Source organism: Sipha flava, unplaced genomic scaffold (genome assembly GCF_003268045.1).
Source record: "Sipha flava isolate LNK unplaced genomic scaffold, YSA_version1 50_pilon_pilon, whole genome shotgun sequence".
Taxonomy (NCBI): domain Eukaryota; kingdom Metazoa; phylum Arthropoda; class Insecta; order Hemiptera; family Aphididae; genus Sipha; species Sipha flava.
Window position 1 is genome coordinate 355,466 of NW_020273428.1, and position 20,613 is coordinate 376,078.

The 20,613-nt window shown below is 31.2% G+C and overlaps 1 protein-coding gene across 1 annotated transcript in view; it reads right to left on the reverse strand.

The window, feature by feature from the left end:
* LOC112690567 (E3 ubiquitin-protein ligase highwire) overlaps nucleotides 1-20,613 on the reverse strand; it is a 285,898-nt gene that overhangs the window by 20,526 nt on the left and 244,759 nt on the right. Inside the window, 7 exon segments of the mRNA XM_025564601.1 lie at nucleotides 390-595; nucleotides 1,459-1,613; nucleotides 2,262-2,440; nucleotides 2,527-2,605; nucleotides 3,228-3,374; nucleotides 12,287-12,633; nucleotides 18,036-18,277. Coding sequence (XP_025420386.1) covers nucleotides 390-595; nucleotides 1,459-1,613; nucleotides 2,262-2,440; nucleotides 2,527-2,605; nucleotides 3,228-3,374; nucleotides 12,287-12,633; nucleotides 18,036-18,277 — 1,355 coding nt within the window.

Sequence of the window (20,613 nt, forward strand, 5' to 3'; positions counted from 1 at the left end):
AAAAATATAACTGTTGGAGATTATTGTTTGTATTTATTTTAACAATAATACCGCGTACGATAGTGCTAACTCAACTGTAATAATTATAGTTATTAATTAAACATTATGATTAAATTGTAAGTAGGAAGAATACGTCGCCAGTAAAATTATTTTGAGTATTTATTGTGATAAATTTTTTACTCGTAGACGCAAACATCCCTACCTTTATTAAACGTCTATTAGAACGCTAAACTTCTATCTTAAACATGTTCAATATATTTTGCAGTCACCATAAATTATAAAGGGTTAGGTTATAAATCGTACACATCATCACTATGGCTTTATGTATATATTTAATTAATTTCAGCTATAAATTATAATATAATATAATTAGATTGCAATCTACTAACTTAGGTTCCTGTAAGATGACTTCCGGTTGATTATATTTGGACTCGGTAGAAGAGACTGATTCAGTTTTCAGTCCGTTCTTTGAACTTGATTGATTTTTAGATGGCATTTTGGTTTTCGGTTTACTGTTTGGCACAAAACTGACTCTCTCATTTTCAGGCGTTGTTTGCGTAGCTGCTTGTGCTACACCAGCGAAAATTTCAAACTTCTGCTGATAAAATTATGTAATAAGTTAATTAAGATAATTAGCATAAATATTAAGGCTTCTTTGAAACCTGTACATCTGTTTCCCGATTTCATTGTGACAAAATTAACAAACTTGGTTCACCGTTAAAAAGCCACTAATATGCGGGTAGACTATACATAAAAGGAGCTTATAATGTTGGATAGTTTAGAATCATCGTATCAAAGCCAGTGAATAACATTATAATTCAGCGGAACTAAATTTTAATTTTAACCATCATTTCGAGTTTATTGCTTAGAATATTAAACTACCTAAATCTCTAGTAATCTAAGTTGTAATATATAACTCTGAATTTTTACTTCTTCCCGCTCCATATTCACAGCCGTCTTAAAAATATATTTTAGTAAAAGTTATTTTGTCGGTTCCGAGCCAAAATAATTATTCTATCATTTAGATTCTAAAGTTAAGAAAACACGTAGTTAGATAGGTAGGTAGGTACGCCATCATTAATAATGATTATGTAAAAGTAATGATTTTGAATACCTTGCACGTGAATGTGAACAGGTATATAGTATAGCAAAGGTGTTGTAAAACTTTTCTAATTAACTACAAATTGCTTATAGTTCTTATTTAATACATGACGGCCAACCTAAATGTGTTGCTGGTTATAAAGACGTTTCCAGTGTAATACACTAGTGCGCATGATAATTAATTACAGAGCAAAAGGGTCTCTGTAAACTCGTGGTAACATTTAGGTCTTAGATTTAAATGTTATCACACCATTCAAGTTCAGCCTGATGGAGCGTTATATATAGTAAGAAGGGGTCGACTCCGGTCTAGGTAACAGTGGTATTTTGTCATATACAAGTTGTATGATTGCTACGTACTGTCAAACAATCCTGTTGGTCGGGTGCCGAACTCTCCGCAGATGTGGACAAACTCGAAGTCAGATGGGTGTCAACCGATGACGAACTAGTGGTCGGAGGTGCCGTGGTGTCACTGGACGCCGATAGTGAATGGTTGTACGTTGTTCTCCTGAGACCTGAACACGAAAAGCGGTTATCAAAAAATCACGAGCCGGTAACTATTTGGTACATCACTGAAAGATTTTTTAGCACATTTCGTGTTCGATCACTATTTATTCCATTAAAAAATTTAATGTAACACATTACGAGCGTATTTCTCGATTTACAAACTGTTTTTGGATCCGATTCGTTTATGAATTGTATATACCAAATAACTCGTCTTGTTCACTCAAGCTCTGGAATAGAGCCATCCAACATCTAAGGTAACGATCTTAGATATAAATAATCGAACTATTGTTGTAGACCAAAACTAATGTGATCCCACTATACTTCCAAAAATAGTACAATTTTATCACAATTACAAATTTAACGCGATTCTATAATTAACAATTTTCTTCGCTTCCTCGCATGCTGTGACATTACAACTCCGAAACAGTTTAACACAAATTAAAACTTTTAGATTACACGTTTTACGAGAAAATCGTTATTATTGTGTATCATCGAGGAGCGTAATATTCTTTTATCATACGTGTATGCAGGGACGCAAGGTTTTTGTGTGTTTACCTTTATTACAGTTTAAACGTAACAATACTCTCGTTTCTATAGGTATAATTGTATACTTTTCCCAGTCATACGGACGCGTGCATACATTATTATCTACTTACCCGCCGTGTCATTTTTTGGTGCGTTTTTGTGGTGCTGCTTTGTTTTTTCCACGCTGTAAATTTTATTGAGGGGTGCCTTGCGTGGACTACTTGGTGGCATCACAACCATATTACCGTTGTTTAGCCTAGTCTCTGGCTTAGACCGATTGTACGGAACCGGCAAAGGATTAGCGTTCAGTCTGTAAGCCGAGAGTATATGATAATATTATATTAATAGTAATAATAAAAAGCGGTCTACTAGCGATATAATCTCTGTCACACGTACCCTTCTATCGCATGCATGTCCTTTTTCCGCTTTGGCGAAAACTGTTTTTCCAATTTCTCGATTTTGATCTCGTTATCGTCTGAAAACAACCCGTACAAAGATTAGGATCCACAGAACTCCGGGCTAATATGTTAACATTAATATTATCATCAACGGCTCAGCGGTGACATGCATGAGGATTTTCGGAGCAAATGACCCTGCGGTATCAGATGGTGAGAAAGTTATGAAACTTTATAAATAGTATGTTACAATAACATGGACCAATACTAATGTACTGAGGTACTAACGACTTCACCGCTATACACTATTATACAATTTCAAAATATCACCCAGATTATAGTATTAATAGCAATATTTATTTTTTCTTAATATAAACACTCACGAAATATCATCGAATATGATTTCTGCGTGACTCGTTTAGCAATACATACAAATGTTTCATCATAAAATTAAAATAGTTTTCTCTTTTGTTTTCATTACAATAAAACAAAGATTGGATAGGTTATCCATGTGTATGTGACACGTTTAAGAATATAAAATTAACAAGAAGTATATTTCGGCAGTAGCATCAGTTCTATAATAATGGTTCCTTCAGAATAAGTTTTTTAAGACATTTGTCGCAGGTGGTTCATTGGTTCAACAGTTTAATTTGGTAAAACGTTTTAAAGAGATGGGTGAAAAATTGTCCGTTGTTGTCTTACCCATGTGTAACTGCTCGATCACGTAAGAGCTCGTGCTGAAACGTTGTTGTTTTACGTTGGCGTTACTTCTGCAATTGGTTAATTTTGGATCTCTCGCAAGCTCGTTATCCACCCTCTGTACCAAACACTCTTCTTGCTTCTCGATCTCTAAAAACAGTCGTTTCATATCATGATTAATAATATTATCAATTATTAAAATATTATCATATTTACGGATACGATAATGTGACATAAATCACATATATACAATGGTAGATTTAACATTTCACGTATGTATAATATATATATTGTTCTAAAAATCATATTGATTACAATTACTCATTCGATGATATAACCTTAAATATAGATTATTTAATAAAATACCTTGGCGTTTACTTTAGCTCAGATTTATTATTTAAACTAAATCATGTGCATATGTTCAGCAAATCAAATAAAATGTTAGGCTTTATATTTATAGGAATACTCAAAAATTAAAAAAATTCCCAATACATTAAAAACAATTTATTGCTCCCTCGTACGATCTGTTTTTAAACAATAATTTAGTGTTAATCGTTATCCACTCATATTCACGATCTTGATAATATCCAATTTAAATTTTTAAAAAGAATTGCCCATACAAACAACCTACCCATATCTAAAGACTCTTTTATGTTGGTTCAAAATGTTGTAAACTTAAACTCTCTTAAGCTAAAACGTCAGTTATTTGATATAATATTTGTATACGACTTGTTAAATTATAATACTATATGCCTCACTTTTAGCTCAGGTCAGTTTTCATATATCCTTCTCACTATTCGTTTTCATATATCCTTCTCACTATTCGAAAATTCAAGATCTTTTTGGCATTTTATTCTTTAAATACAAATCAACAAGTGACTCATTTCTTGTTAGACCTCTGAAACTAGCTAATAAGTCTCCACTGCTTAACATATTTTTAACAAACCTTGTGATACATTTAGACTTAAGTCGACTATAATTAAAAAAAAAATTAATTTTAATTTAATACTTTTATATATTTGTTTCTTTGTAATTTATATACCTAAATATTTTTTATATTATTTACCGTTGTACATTATTCTATCACATTGAACATATTTTAATCGTGTAAATACTAATATTACTATTACATTTATACTTATAGTTTAACATTCTAAATATAATATATACAGAATATACATAAAAAAACTTTTTCAGATAAATATTCTGATTCAGAATATAACTATAAAATAAAAATAAATTTTACCATTAAAAATTATTAAAAACTACTTCAAAAAATGCTAGCGCTAAGACATTAAAAAATTATAATCGTATTGTAATTGGTTATAACTTGAAATCATGGAAAATATTTTCACATAAATAAATAACAAATTTATCGATGAATGAGTATTTAATATATATATATAAATCACCATGGCGATGCAATACATATAGGTATTTAATATAGTTTAGAATTATATATATTTATTTATGACTGTAGGTTCATAAAAAATACGGTTTCTTACATCATTATTTTTATACTCATTACTGTGATGATATATTAAATTTAAACATTTAGTTATTGCTACTGGCATTTTTTTTTCTTTTCATATCTCATAAAATGAAAAACACGATGTTATTAAAAATGTATTATTATTTTTAATATTAGTTATGCTTTGACAAATACTTTTGGGGAAAAAATCTTTGTTACGATACTCTTTAAATGTTTGTCATCGACGTTATTAATTTTGGGTGTATATATATAAGTGTAAATTTTCGTCATAATCGAATAATGAAACATAATCAAAAGTGTTTTCTCTTCCATTTTTAATGATATTTTTAATAGGTATATTAGTTAATTAATATAATTTGTGACTACGAACTTAACATGACGGGAATAAAATTTAATTTGAAAAACTAAAACCTAAAATTATATTCACGTTATAAATAATAAATACCCACAATAGATGCATATAGTATTAAACGTATAATATACGGTGTTATTTGGGTTCTAACGCAAAAATCCAATGGCATTAACAAGTTGAAAATAAATAAATTGAACCAATTATATTTTATAAATTATATATTTTAAAAAGATATTTTATCTTTATTTATTTGTATTTGTTTCTGATAGTTATTTCTTCTTTTTTAATGTTATATTTATTTTTATATGATGTTATGTAATTAATTCTGCCACTTTATAACTTTCTATTTCCTGTAGCTTACAGGATATGGATAATTCAATTTATTGTTTTATTAAAAAAAAAAAAAAAAAAAAAAAAAATGTAATCAATAGTTATTATATATTAAGCTTATTAGTTTAGTTATTAATGTATAACTTAATTTATAAATAATTATTAAATTTAACAAATTAATAAAGAGTATCGAGTCAGTTTATTTTTTAAGGTAAACTGATTTTTTAAATGTTACTTTTAACCTAACTAGAAGTTAAAAATAGAAAAAAGCTAATTCGTTCATTCTTGGTTAATACATCATGTTATATTATGCTGAGGAGACCTTCAAGCGCATGGGAATATTCTCTACGAATTCAAAACAACCATGGAACTTTCAGAATACAAAAAAATAACAGCACGGATTTAAAAATAAGATATAATTATTTTCGTGTACACGTATAAGTATTATATACAAGTGCTTACTACGTTTTCTCATTTCCCCGAGGACATAGTATACACGTTGTGGATGTATTATTATTAATATGTTTTCCGGGTGTCGTTTCTCACGTTTTCCACGTCGCCTTTACGGTTTTCGAGAACTCGCAATTCGTTCGACGGCCTCTGGATGATGAGAAGCAGGACGGCGAGGAACACTGTTCGTTCCCTCGCGGCTCGCACCCCAATAGTTTGCCTGAAGTGCGCGTATTATAATTTGTAAAACTATCTGGAATTCGCGGCAAGGATATTTTATTTCTACGAAAACGTGTCGGCTGAAAATAAACTACAATACGACAACGACCACAAAATGAACATTAGGCGTGGGTCGTTGGTAAGACGAGTGGCGTAAAGAAAACGTACCTATATGCGACAGAGCAAACAAAATTCGAGATGACAAACACGATACCAATACGATCGAGGTGTACAGAGTGAACACAAAATAGTTGGCGGTTCTTTTTACGCGTTAGAACGCCGGGACAGGGGTTATATGTTTTAAATTAAGGTTCAGTCATTTAGCTATAAACTACATATGGTATCTATATACGTCCAAATAACAGAAAACAATAATCATGTTCGTTTATTTATCAAAAACAATCGTTATTATTGTCATATTAAAAATTAAAAGGCCTTAAAGGGAAAAAAATTGGAAAATTAATTGGGACATCACCTTACACCTACATTAGACTGCAAACAGAACTGAACACCGATGATTGAATTTTTGTGAATACTATGCCATCCTCTAAAAATAACACTTCTTGTTCAAACGGTTTTCAAACTTTGCCAACACCCTGTAATAAAATATCCGTACACACGTATTACGTTACAGAATATACCTACTAAACCACGTGTTATCAGGTCGGAATACTGACACGAGTAATATTTTTGTTATTACAATATTATATTACATCGAACGCCATCACGTCAAACGGAAAATTACATTTTAAGCTTCTGCTTGTTCTCCATCTTTTTCTCCTTTTTTTTAATTTTTTTTTTTTTTTTTTTTTTTTTTATGCTACTAATATACTTTAAATACGCGTACCGCGAAAAGAGAATGAAAAATGTGCGAAAGCACGCCGAAGCTTTACGCCCAAGGGACTAACTCCGACCAAAGCTCTTTAACTGCGTCCTTTGAAATTTTGTTTACAAGTCGTCGACATTTTATTGACATTTTTCTCATAAAGTTTACCAGCAAAATTAACTACTAAGATTATGACGGTAGTTAGTTAATCTATATATTATATAAAATAAACAAGAAACCTAGAACCGGAAAACAAAACCGATCCACCTGTTACGGATCACTATCACTATAACAGTTGATATTGATTATACTGCGGCCTAGCGTGCGAGATTCAAAGAATTTACATTCTTACTTAACAGATAAAAGTCAAAAGGCATCGATCATTTAACGTGTAAAATTAACATTTTTATCAAAACTTATATAATTATATCATATTAGTACTGAAATACGCCAATTCTATACTAAAAATTAACTAAAAAGTATAACTTTCACTTTATGTGTTTAAAATGAGGAAAATAATGTTTATTAATCGATATATTTATAAGTTCCTTGTTATTGTAACCTTACGACCGATTTGAAATAAATCATATTAGATGTATTATTTAAAAAATATTATATGAAATGAAAATTCATTTTTTAACGTCCTTAAACTAAAGACATTTTCAATGCCATGAAAAATATTTGTACATTATTATTTATCATTAGACTTACAGGAAAGAATAATAAAAGAAATTGACCCTTTTTATTTTCAACCAAATATAGTCTATCAATATTTAATATTTACAGAAGTTGAAGTTTTAGTTAGACCCGAGCTAAGTCTATTCTTTGAATGCCTTTTTCATACTAAGGTTTAATATTTTATTACTGTGTATTAATTTCGGTTTGATTTTTGTTATACGATAACGTAAAAAAAATGTAAAATAAACTTTTACTTATACTCGTATATATATTAATTATATTTTATAAAAAACACAATTAGAAACTTTGATAAAATAAAAAATAAAAAAGTTCTCTTGAGATTGTCTACACACTTCAAAATCTCGTTGTCTTTTTAACTATATATATTTTTTTGGGCTCTTAGGATAATATTCCAGGATAATTATACTTTTTATTTAATTAAAAACCAAGGAACTCTTTAGTTTTATATATTTAGAATTTAATACTCGTAATAATCATTTAATTAGATATTTGAATAACATTGATCACTGTTAAATATTAAAAACCGAGTGCATTTCAAATTAATTTCTATTTCACACTTAACTGTAATTAATATTTACGACGGTGAATTTGAGTGTTTTCGTGAAATAACATATTATTATTATATTCAACCTAATGAAAAGTTTATCGCCTTTTTTAAACATTGCTACATGGAAGTAGACAAATAAATAGTAAATTGTAATTACTAATGTTTTTTTGTTTATTATACATAAAATATATTATAATAATTCACCACTTAAAATAATGCACAAAAAATAAATAAAAATCATTTTTAGGATGTTAATAATACCACTTTGTATTATTATTCAGTACATTTAAATTAAATAACTGAAACACAAGTAAAGAATATTGTTTTAAAATTTTCCGACAGTAAATCATTTAAATAAATAATTAAAACATCATAATAAATTTAGAGGTAAGTGGATATAATAAGGAATTAGTGTAAAATATTTATAATTCTCAGAACCCATTTACGTAAGAGCACTTTCATTTTTAGAAATTGGATATTCACTCGAAGAACTTATCATTAAAAATGGATAATACAATCTTTAAAAATGAGAAATAATAATAATAACAACAGATTTGATAAAAAAAAAAAATCAGTAGCTTATAGAAATTCCGGTTTATTATTATTATTATTTGAAAGACTTAATATATTTTGGGGCTTAAATGTGTATTGTTCTTTTTTAAACAATAAAAAAATTATTAAAATTACTGGTTTAAGAGGATTCGCCATTTTTCACTTAATAAATTTATTAAAAGAGTTCGGACTTCGTTTTCTAGCGTCTCTAACTAAGCTTTTGAAAAATAAATTGATAAAAAAAATGTATTGCCAAAAATATAATTGAAAAAAAAAATCTCTATAATTTAATTCACCAATATCGATCAAAATATGAACGCGTAAAAAATTGATTACAATATTGTCGCAATAAGAAAAAAATTAAGTTGTATACGAATATAGTGAATCATTAGACACAGTTGGATAAATTTCGAACCATTGGACAGAAATAGAGGTTAAACGTCTGATTAGCTAGCTCACCTAAAGTTTAGTTGTTCCCCGGACACTAATCAGAACATAGATAAATCTATATTAAATGAGAAAATATTGTAGAGCATTAAATATAACGAAGTCACGGGAGCGCAAAGTGATATTTTTTTTCATTTTCTTTTATTTTCTCGGTCGATAAGACCATTCGAGGACCGACATTATCGTGAACTCCCGATCAAAAAAAAACCAACTTTTTCGTGCGTATGCCTATAAATAAATATAATATTTACATATTAACAAATAAACAAAAAAAAAAAAAAAGCTTACAATATTTATTTTTATACAATAATGTTTAATCTCATATAGATTATGATAGTCGAATGCGTACGTAATGCAGTTGTGTAGTAATGTACGCGAAGGTCTTTCGATCGATATTACGGCGTAGAGGATACAGAATCATTAGTCAGTGACTTGTTAATGACATACGGTTCATTGTATACAGCATGTATATGTATGTATAGAAAAGTATGTAATAAAGTAATTGATAACTTTGGGCTTTTGTCCAGATACCGTGGTTACCTGGCACGTGGCCCGCGCTAAAAATGCGAGTGCGCCCTGTTTTCGACGAGCGCGATTACGTCGATTTATTAATCACTGGATTCGGACGAAATTCACTTCTCCGCGTTTACGGGTACTTCAATGATATTATTGAACAGGTATATTATTTATTTCGTAAGCACGCGAAAAGTTGGAAACACTCTAAATATATTTGCACGGTCCCCACATCTGCCCTGAGTGACTTGTTCGTGTGAGAGAGGAGTTAAAAATTAAAACAACGGCGAAAAGAGTGCACAAAGAACACACGAATACTTCGTAATTATTTTAAATCAATAATTTCAGGGGAATATCGTGCATGTATAATTTAAGAGGTCTAATTTAATTCAACTACGAAATGTCACAAACGAATAAAATCAAAATGAAGAATATACGGTAAAAAAATCGTGTTAACATTAAATTCGTAATTATTATTATTGTTGAAATACGCTGCGTGTAAATTAATTTATCGAAATACGAGTATAAATACATGATGTTATTAAACTGACACAGTTATTAGAATTATATATATACCATAGGTACATAATATATTGAGGTTTCGGTTATTACTAATTCGCGGTGACGATGCTTTTGTTTGCCGCAAATCAAATCACTGTTTTGTATGCAAGCGAGTATAATGTGTGTACTACGCGCGGTGTTTAATTTACCAACCGAAATGCAAAACCAAATGTACTCGTATTATGCATTCACCGTAGGAATGAGTGCAATTAAAAAAATTGTCATACAAACATTTCAATAGTCGACCGTCATAGAGGAATTTAAAGCTGTCCGCTATTAAGAGGTGAATAATTTTTTTTTATAGTAAAAAATACTATGCAACTTTGTGAACAATACATTTTAAAATTATAAGTATTACTTATTTAACCATGAATAATTATAATTTTTTCTTGGTTTTTTTGAAATAAATACTGATTCAAGATTTTTAGAGTACTATACAATAGAAATGTTTTTCAAATGCATTCAAATATCCATCCAATATAAAAAACTTCCTACTGAATGAAATTAATTTGAGATTTTCAACAAAAAATCATAATATAACAATAAAATTGATATTAAACTAAATATCAATACTAGCGCATAGATCGCAACATTAAAATGATTAAGATAATTTATGAGATCATGTGAGTCATTTTTTTTATTTGTATAGCTTTATGTTTATCGTATATAAATATTTACATATATTATGTATTCATTACATTAACCGAAAAACAGCTGTATACTCGTATATGAATAAAAATGTTATAAAAGTAGCGGTTAAGCACTTTTTTTTAGGGTATTGATGACTGTAATGAAAATTATGTTCTTTGTGATATATATTATAATCGTAATCGATTCGTAATATAGAAACCATATGTAGACTAATTATTAAATTAGTTTTTATGAATAATTATTAGTATGGAAAATGTAATTAATTAGTAATGATTAAACTCGGATAGTCATATACTATGTAATCCTTCAAATAAGTGAGCAGTGCACAGTGTGATAAAAAAATCGTTTGCATTACTCAAGTTAAAAGATATATGTAAACAACGATTTGTACGGTTTGGTTACGAACCATTAAGCAATTTATATTGTGCCACGTTCGATTTAGTTATAACATCAGCAGGGAGTCACACGAACCCATTTTTTTTTCAGTTTCCGGGTAATGGGGTAATCACGGCGTTTGTATTTTTTTTTTGTGACTAGGATACACGTTAAAACCCGGTTTAAATTATATATTTTTAGATTTTTAACTGAATAACTCGATATAATTGTATTCGATTATTGGGCATATATAGTTTTATTTCGAACAAAGTTGACGTTCAATTCATCAGAATATAAGTCGAATTAAAATAATTGTAACAGAAGCATATTAGTCGAGGAGTTGGAAGAAATGCAATTCCAATAGACAGATCACACTCGGAGAAAAAATTTGCTTTTGTACTTTTGGTACAATCATGTGATTTTCCAGGGACTACCACCATGGATAAGATGGAAGGATCAATTTTTCGAGTAATAATAATAGAATTCTTACTCGATACAGTCTAATGACTCGATATTTTTTATAAACTATTGCAACCTAGTAAAACCATGCATGGTTACACGGGTGTTTGACCGACAAACGAATGGGGCTAGGAGTATATGAACAAGTCTATATGTGAGAATGGGACGGGTTAGAACTACAGTAATCCGTTCAATATTTTTGGTTTGCGCGGACTCCAATAGACACACGTGTTATCGATCACGTTTAGCCACGCACGCAGTAAGAAAATACTCCCAGAAGGCGTTAAATTACCCGAAGTGTGTCCATTAGGGATTTCCGTAATTCAAATATGGCGGAGGCTCTGTTATTCACACCCCTGAATCGACAGTTTTTAGTTTAAGCTTTTCCTTTAAAGCCAACAAATCGAAACCAAGAATAATACGTAATGATTAGTATATCGGGTATACGAATAATACAGTAAAGAACAAGGACAATTTACTATACGTAAACATTGATTTTATATATTTTATAATAACGGCATATATATTTTGCCGTATAATTGTTATATTGTACGATTTTTATATAATAATAATACAATAAAGGTCTTACTGTGATCGTTTTCCTGTTTCAAGTACACGACGTGCGACGTGTCGACGGCCAGCGACCAGGCTGTTGCGCATGACAAGCCGCAGTGCGCTATCGCGGACTCGTCGGACAGTTTGATCCACACGCCCTCGCCGTTGGTCACCTGGTCCACGGCGGACACGACGTTACCCTGGACCAGCATTCCCACGGGTGTGGCCTTGAAGGTCGGCTGGTTTCGAATGTTGTGCCCCGAAGCGCCGCACACCACTACCCGGTACTTGACGACCGGTCCCGCCGCATTGTCCGACGGTGCGGCATGCAGTTGAGGCTGTGACGGCTGAACCGGTGGTGGAGATGGAGAAGACTTCGGCCTAAGTATAAAAGCAGGTCAATAGTCGGAAACAAAATACAGGTATTATGAAATAAAAACAAATTTTCCGTTTTCACAAGTCCCCCTTAAACGAGTGAGGTCCTAAGGCGGCGTCTACTCCGCCTACTGGGTAACCCGGCACTGAACCGACACGTTGGCTGAGTGCAACTATATACTCGGTGACGAAGCAAAAACGAGATAGAGTAGGTAGTTTGAGGTAGAGAGGTGACAAAAAATCAATCACTCAAATGTTGAGAAGTTTTTTTATTAAATATAAAAAAACTTATGTGTACAAATGGAATGTCCGACAAATTGCGCTCACGCATGGCATTATTAATGGCGTTCACTGAAGTTTCACGTCAATTTATCCAAAAATTTCCAATGTAATTCATTCAATTTTACATCTAATTGAATCTCTTAAATCAGTTAAGGTTTGTAGCTTGTTAACATAAAATGTTGACTCAAAATACAGAAAGAAGTCGCAAGGAGTGAGATGGTCATGAAACGTTACCATTTTGAGAAATCAGACGTTCGGAAAAATGTTAAGGCATGAGATCCATTCTTGTCATGAATGTTGTGCACAATTTCGTTGGAACCAGATTTAATTTTCCTCTTAGTAAAAGGTGAAAAAATCTTAGATCATAGTTACATAACGTTCAGAATAACCTAATCAATATCTGCAATTTTTTTTATTGACAAAGCCGTCTGAGTAAGAATGAGCCTCGTCCGATGTCACGAATAGTACATTTTGGTCCTGTAAAATGTCTAACGTGCTCAATGCGCACAACATTTTTACGTTGAAGATAGTCACGCGAAAATATCTTCTGGGCGAGCATTATCTTGTAAGAATAACTAAACTTCCCGTTACGTACTACAAAATAAGACATTTGGTAATGTTGTGCAATATCACCTCCCAAAGCTACGTTTATCTCAGATATGGTCGTTTATGCTCCACCATTCTGTATAATATCAATATTTTTCTAAAAAGTTGCAAAATCATAGTGTTCAACCACATTGGTATGAAGACATTTTTGTTTTTTTGTTTTTAGTCGTCGTTCGAATAGATAGTGTGTCAATGTTTAATGCATCTAAACAGAGTTGTATTTTTGTTATCTATCGAAATAAAAAATTTGAAAAATTGCGATTAAGCAATTTTCAAGAAACGCATCGATTCGATTGGTAATAAAGTTATTATTAAATATTAGTATGTACAATCAGGGTCGCAGAATTTTTCACATATAAATTATATAATGATTATGAACTTTCTTGATTAAGCAGAAGTAGATGAGGGGAATACATAATGGTTTATAGTTCAGAGTTAAAATCACGCAGGACCACCAAAATTATTTAAATTATATCTGGTTGATAAAAAATACAAACATTCTATACGGTATGAAACGTCGATAAATAACTGTATATATGTACATAGGTGTAAAGGTATATTTTAAGCATAGATTACTGTACTCCGATGTATGCATGTGACATTTGCCCGTTAATATTATTTTTCTTTAATGAAAAATGCATTATATCCTAAAATGTAATGCGTATAAATAAATATCCATGGTTTATGCAATATTTTTATGTTTGTATAATGTGTATACGTATATCATGATATATGTATAATGTATATGGGTTATTCAAAGTTCGCATCATGATCCATTAAGGGTTCGTATTATTATTATTAACTATTTGAAATTATGAATGATAAAACATTAAATTCAGATACCTAAACCAATTCATATAACTTTATACATAATCATCTATTTATTATATCGTAAAACGAATGACATTTTGGCAATGATTTTTATTCGAAAAAATGTATGTATTTATATTATTGTTAATACACGTGTAGGACCGAATCACATTCCTATTGTAGCATAACTACACACTTGGTGGAATATCTTTAAAATAACAAAAAAAAGTTTAGTAATATATTAATTATACAATTTATTAAAAATATTAAAAATATTTAGAAATAACATCGGGAGAATATAGTATTATGGTACGAGACAATAAAAACGGTTGTTTCATCATTTATAATGAAATTTTGGAGTAAAGACCCTGGCCGACTAATTCAAAAACTGCTCACATATTAGTATTAGAAAAGAAGTAAGGTTAATAAAGAATTAATTTAATTTTATGTCTCCTGTTGTAGAAAAATAACTGAAATCCTCCAAAAAACTTCGGAGAAGTAAAAAAAGTCTTCTATGTTTTACTTTAAAGGATTGGAGTACTTGAATATTGAGGCAAACAGAGAATTTAAATCAACCACAAAATACTATGCCTGAGAGACAGAGTGTCATAATATAAGAAAAAAAAGTTAGAACTTTGAGGTAAATAATGATTTGAAATCAAACCTCAAAATTCTGTGCTGAAACTTGAAAAGTTGTCTAACGAAAAAAACTCGACGGCATAAATTGCACAACATTTTCAACAAAAAAAAAAAAAAAAAATGGTACACATCAAAGTACATCCATTTTTGCAATTTTGTAAGCAAATATGAGACGATAAAATTAAGATTTTTTTAGAAGTGTCAGCAACTAGATTATTATACTTGGAAGACCCATTTACGTGTTAGAGGGGATAGGTGGTTTTTTCTTGACGTAATCTCATACCCGGAAAAAAACAACCAGTGACTGAATTTGAATCAGTGTGACGTTGTCTCATCCCACTCAATCATAACGCCCTCAAATGATTAAGATAACAATTTATTTTTTCTGTAACTGTTTAAGACATTGAGGTTTTTTTATTGAATGCAAGATCCTCTTTTTTTTACATACGAGTACATTATACATTATAATCGAGCATCAATGAAACACTGTATCATTATTACATCGCTCACTATGATTTAAATACAGATGAAATTTTAACAAAACATTTTGAATACTAAATCATGAGTATAAAAAATAAAAATTTCTCACATAATTAACTGTGAAACAGTTAAAATCTCAAAATGCGTATGGGACTGTTAATCAACTATTATTGATTACAGTAATTCAAAACATCCGAATGATTGCAAAAGTTGAATTAAAAACTTGAAATATTATTTTACGTTCTATACTTGTCGGGAAATCAAAATGAATAATCGTAATAACTTTATACGTAAAAATGTGTATAAAATCCGTATTTATAAATATAGGAAGTTTGAAATATATGTACAATTAAAAACTGAATAATGACAAAATCGCGTCTACTCCAGGGCAGTAGAGAAATTTTGTTTTGATTTCAATCAAAATATATTACGGGCATATAATGTAATTGCATTAATTCACGAGACCGGTAAAAATATGAATACTTCTAGAATAATGATGGGGTAGAAAAAAAGGCAAAAATATACATACCTACAAATATAAAATATACATATATAAATAATGCATATATAATTTATACATAATTAAAATAGTTATAATTTATAAATATCTAAAACATGTTTAAGTGAGCCGATACTTGATATAATAATAATAATAATAATAATATCGTCTTATTATTGTTGAACTGATTGCTTAGTAAAAAATACATATTTCATTCGTCTGTGATTTCAAGCGCTAATAAAATATACCGCGGGTATTGTTGTTGCGTCGTGTTCTTGTAGTTTCTTGCGGGATTATAAAGACAAGCAATTGGAAAATGGCACTTAAAATCGCAAATAACAGTGTACACCGTATAATACGTATTTTAATACGATGCACATTGTATATTTTCCGGGGGTTGACATCGGTTCTTTAGATCATTTAGCTCGCAATATCCTGCACATAAGGGTATATAACTGCCAAGCCGAGTCTCGAGTAGTGTTTGCAGTCACGGTGGCATAATCATATCAAAACAAATCTGTACGAAAAATTTTTAAAACTGTAATGCGAAATTTGTTTGAAAAAGTTCGCTCTCGACCGTGGAATTCGGTGTATACCATTCATTTTGATATTACTGCGTCAAAAATGTTTAACGAACATTTTATCTCGGAATATTTAAAGCAAATGTATTATAATTAATAAGTTTGATGAATGATTATATAACAAGACGCTTCTTGGATACTATCAAAGTAGAAAAGTTTTTTGAATCGTATAAATTATAGTCAGAAATATTGTTGTATCATGAGGAATATTTTTTTTATCGCAAATAAGCTATGTACATGTCTAGAACTAGTGCATCTATACAGACTTATGAAATAGAAGTCCCGAATGAATACAGCGACAGCATTTTGCTCAAAATCCAGATGTAATTCGAATAATCCGGATTTTCGCATGGTTTTTCATTCGCTATCGTCCAAAACAATATTATTACTAGTAATTTATTTATATCTGCACGTTTCGACCGACCGAATATATTTTAGAATTTTATGTGCGAATACAAGAATAGTTACTTATCTTTTTTTTTTTTTTCTATGAACGGTTCAAATTGAAAAATGCCCGTTGCAAGAACTACGCGACAGCATGTATTAATCGAATAGAATGATTTGAATAAAAGTGACGCGATAGTTGAGGTACAATCACGTACACCTTTTTAATGATGGGAATGAAATCAAGATCCTTCAATAATCTGCCAAATTCATGACTTCGGATTTCAGATTTGGGTTTATTATTGCAAATTTCTGTATTCTAATAATATAACTTTCATTACACCACTTTTTAGTCGTTATTTGAATTCTCGGACAAGATGATGGTGGTCTAAATAAAATATCTTAATAATTGGTAAACACTTCAAGTCTTACGTACCATTATTTTTGGAGGTAAAAATAATAATAACTAAAATTTATTTTATGGTATCCAACTTATATATTTAATATTACACAAAAACTTGTATATGAGGTTATGAATTAGGTTAGGTCAAAATATCATTTAATTTTGAGAATGTTTAATTATTTTGTATTTACTATGAATAGTTCTTGAAAAAATACTATTTCAATGTTTTCAAATCCGAAATCCGGATTCAATGCCACATTCGGATTCTAGAATCCGAAATTCGGGTTTACAGTAAAATCCGGATTTCGGGTTTCGAACATCAAAAATCCGGATTTTCAAGCTTCAGCGAATTCGGATTTTTCCCATCACTACACCATTATCGCGGACCAGCCGCAACCCGAGCGACGACTACATCGATCCGGCAAACCCTACCCCCTACCACTTGCACCGGGAGGGGACTGTTGTCGGAACAGGTGACAACGTATCTACCCGAGGATACTTCACCGCGAAAACTTTGACGTAACGCACCACCGTGGAGAGTACGCCAGGACACCGAACAATCAGAGTACATTTCTATCCATGTATTCACATACACAGCATTCCAAGCGGAAAATAAAATATTTACAAGACTACTACGAACATATCGAACGTATCCGTTATATTAAATTATTATCACACAATATTATCACTGAGGTACCTATTTATTTCTGTAGTGCATACTCACGTTTCTCTACTGAGTTTCGGGACACTAGCGGCGGGTATCGCAGCGACATATTTCTCTTCGTTGGGCGCGGCGGCGCGCGGGTGTGATTCATTTTTTCCGTTGACCGGCACCAGAAACTGTTCGCCGTTCAAATATTTGTTCACCTTCATGCACCACGCTTCGATATAGGGCACGCTCTGCTGGCAGTACCGTTTTACCGACTCCGCGTTCAACAGGACCCAATCGCCATCGTCGTTGCTTATCTGAATGTCAACATTTCAACAGAGTGAAAACAATACGGGATGGTCAGTAAATAATGAAATAATGTATATTTATATAATAAGAAAACAAGAAATAAGCAAAATACCAACTTATTTAGCATTATAAAATCGCGATGATGTTTAAACTTAAGTTAATTGTTTTTGCGGCGTTGTTTTAACTTATTTGAAGGACGAGCCGATTATTATAGGGTCGACAATTTTTGTCAGTGCCAAGAAATAGAATATTTTAACGATAAAGTAGTTTAAATTGGGATCGCAACTTCTCATTTGTAGAATTACAAAACTAATTGTATCGCCACAGTAGAAACTGGAATGAATAATTCAATATCCAACAAACTTATAATGATTGCAATTAGAGGAACCGTTTATCCAAATAGCACAAACATATAGATACTTTCAGAACAAATTGATATGATCGATTGTTCTGTACTAACAGCAGCACCCGTTTTATACAGTTTTATGATTCGTTTATTGCTTTAAAAACTGAATGAAATTATGTATTTAAAAACCAAATAATAAACAGAGAAAAATTAACAGTTTGATAAAAAGTTTTGAAATATACAGGTTAAATTGTGTTAAAAAATCCAAAAAAAATCCACTTTGGTCATGGACCAATGAGTGTAAGTACTCAAATGTAGCATCTAGTTTATAAGTAATATAACTAAATGTTTAGATTAAGAACTTCAAAAAAGAAAATTATTTTAGGCAATAATGCGATTTCGATTAAAATTGATTACAATATTTTTTTGAAACCTTATGGGTTATACCAATGTAACAATTCAAGATGTGTAAAATAGTTTTAAAACGGATTGCAAGGATGATCAGAGAAAGGATGTGAATAGAACATACATTTATATTAAGGGTAGTACATTATTTACATTATTATAAAAATAATATTCACAAATGAAAACAAAAAGTTATTTTTTCTATCGTAAGAAAATGCATTTGTTTTACGACTGACCATTTCACCAGTGAAAGCAACAGGTTTCATTGTTGTTATCACTATTGTTATCTTAAGAACACAGTCGCTACTTAAATGAATATGGTGCGAAACGTGAACGTCCGCGAACAACGATTACAATAGTGCATAATAATATGTTCTTATCAACGTCGATTGCACGTGTTGAATATTTTTACGTTTCAATCACAATTGTATTTAATTACATGTGTGCAAACAATCATGATAACGCGATTATAATTATTGCATAATTCGACCGCGTGATATTCTCGACGGGAAATCCACCGAGGAAAACTCGTTAATTTCTGCATCACAACTCAACGGAGACGAATTGATACTATTATTATTGTTGGATGCGCAGTGCACTCGTGTACTTGGCGAACATCATAATCGCGAATGCTCACCGAGTATTTCAACTTGACGATTGTGTCGTTCCTACACGACTAGTGCATACTTCCCTCGTCTTCGTCAATACTCGATGACCATTCCATTATTTATAACACAATCGAGGTTACTCGAGAATTTAAATTACAAACACCTTATTAACAACACGTATTATTAAATCAGTCAATAAATTAGTGAAATAATTTATTAAATATTAAAATTTTTAAATCGAATTGTTTTAACACGCCACTACGCTAAAACACGGGATATAAAAATGCGTATTGGCGAGTGGAGAGCAATGACGAGCCATGTGGAAACTAACACTATTTATACGCGATTATTTTTAATTCCTTTGACTCGTGGGTCGCGTTTAGCCGATGGGAAACCACCAATGATTCGGCGAGTAAAAATAATCGTCTTACTTGACGATCAAACACCTCATACACGACTCGTAAAGCATCACGATTGACGATTATTCCACGCAGGGCCGTGTTAAGGGACGGTCAAAGGGGGCAATTGCCCCCGGCGCCGTACTTTTTTAAAAGTAAGGGGGCGCCCTTATCTGTACTTAATATGCTACCTGTACCCAGTGGACCTGTAGAAAAAATTTTGCCCCAGGGCGCTGAAATGTTTGACACGGCTCTGATTCCACGAGTACACGAGTCGTATGGGACCGACTTTATGTGCATCGGTGACGAGTGTATGTTTTTAGTCTTGTGTTTTTACATATCGTCTTGTCTCGTCGCCATTTTTTGTTTGTTTTTTCGTTGTCGTACGTTTTTCTCCGTTCGATGGTCCGAGAACGTGCGGACGCGTTTTCGGCGTCAGGCAAAAAATAGATGTGTCGATGTACTTTCTTCATTGGTGCTCTGTTGTCGTGGTGGTCTATCAGGTCGGAAGGAGTGGTAATTGATTAATTTCGTAATTGCGCTCTATTATTAATTATATTTATTTTTTTCCGCTATTTTAATGGTAC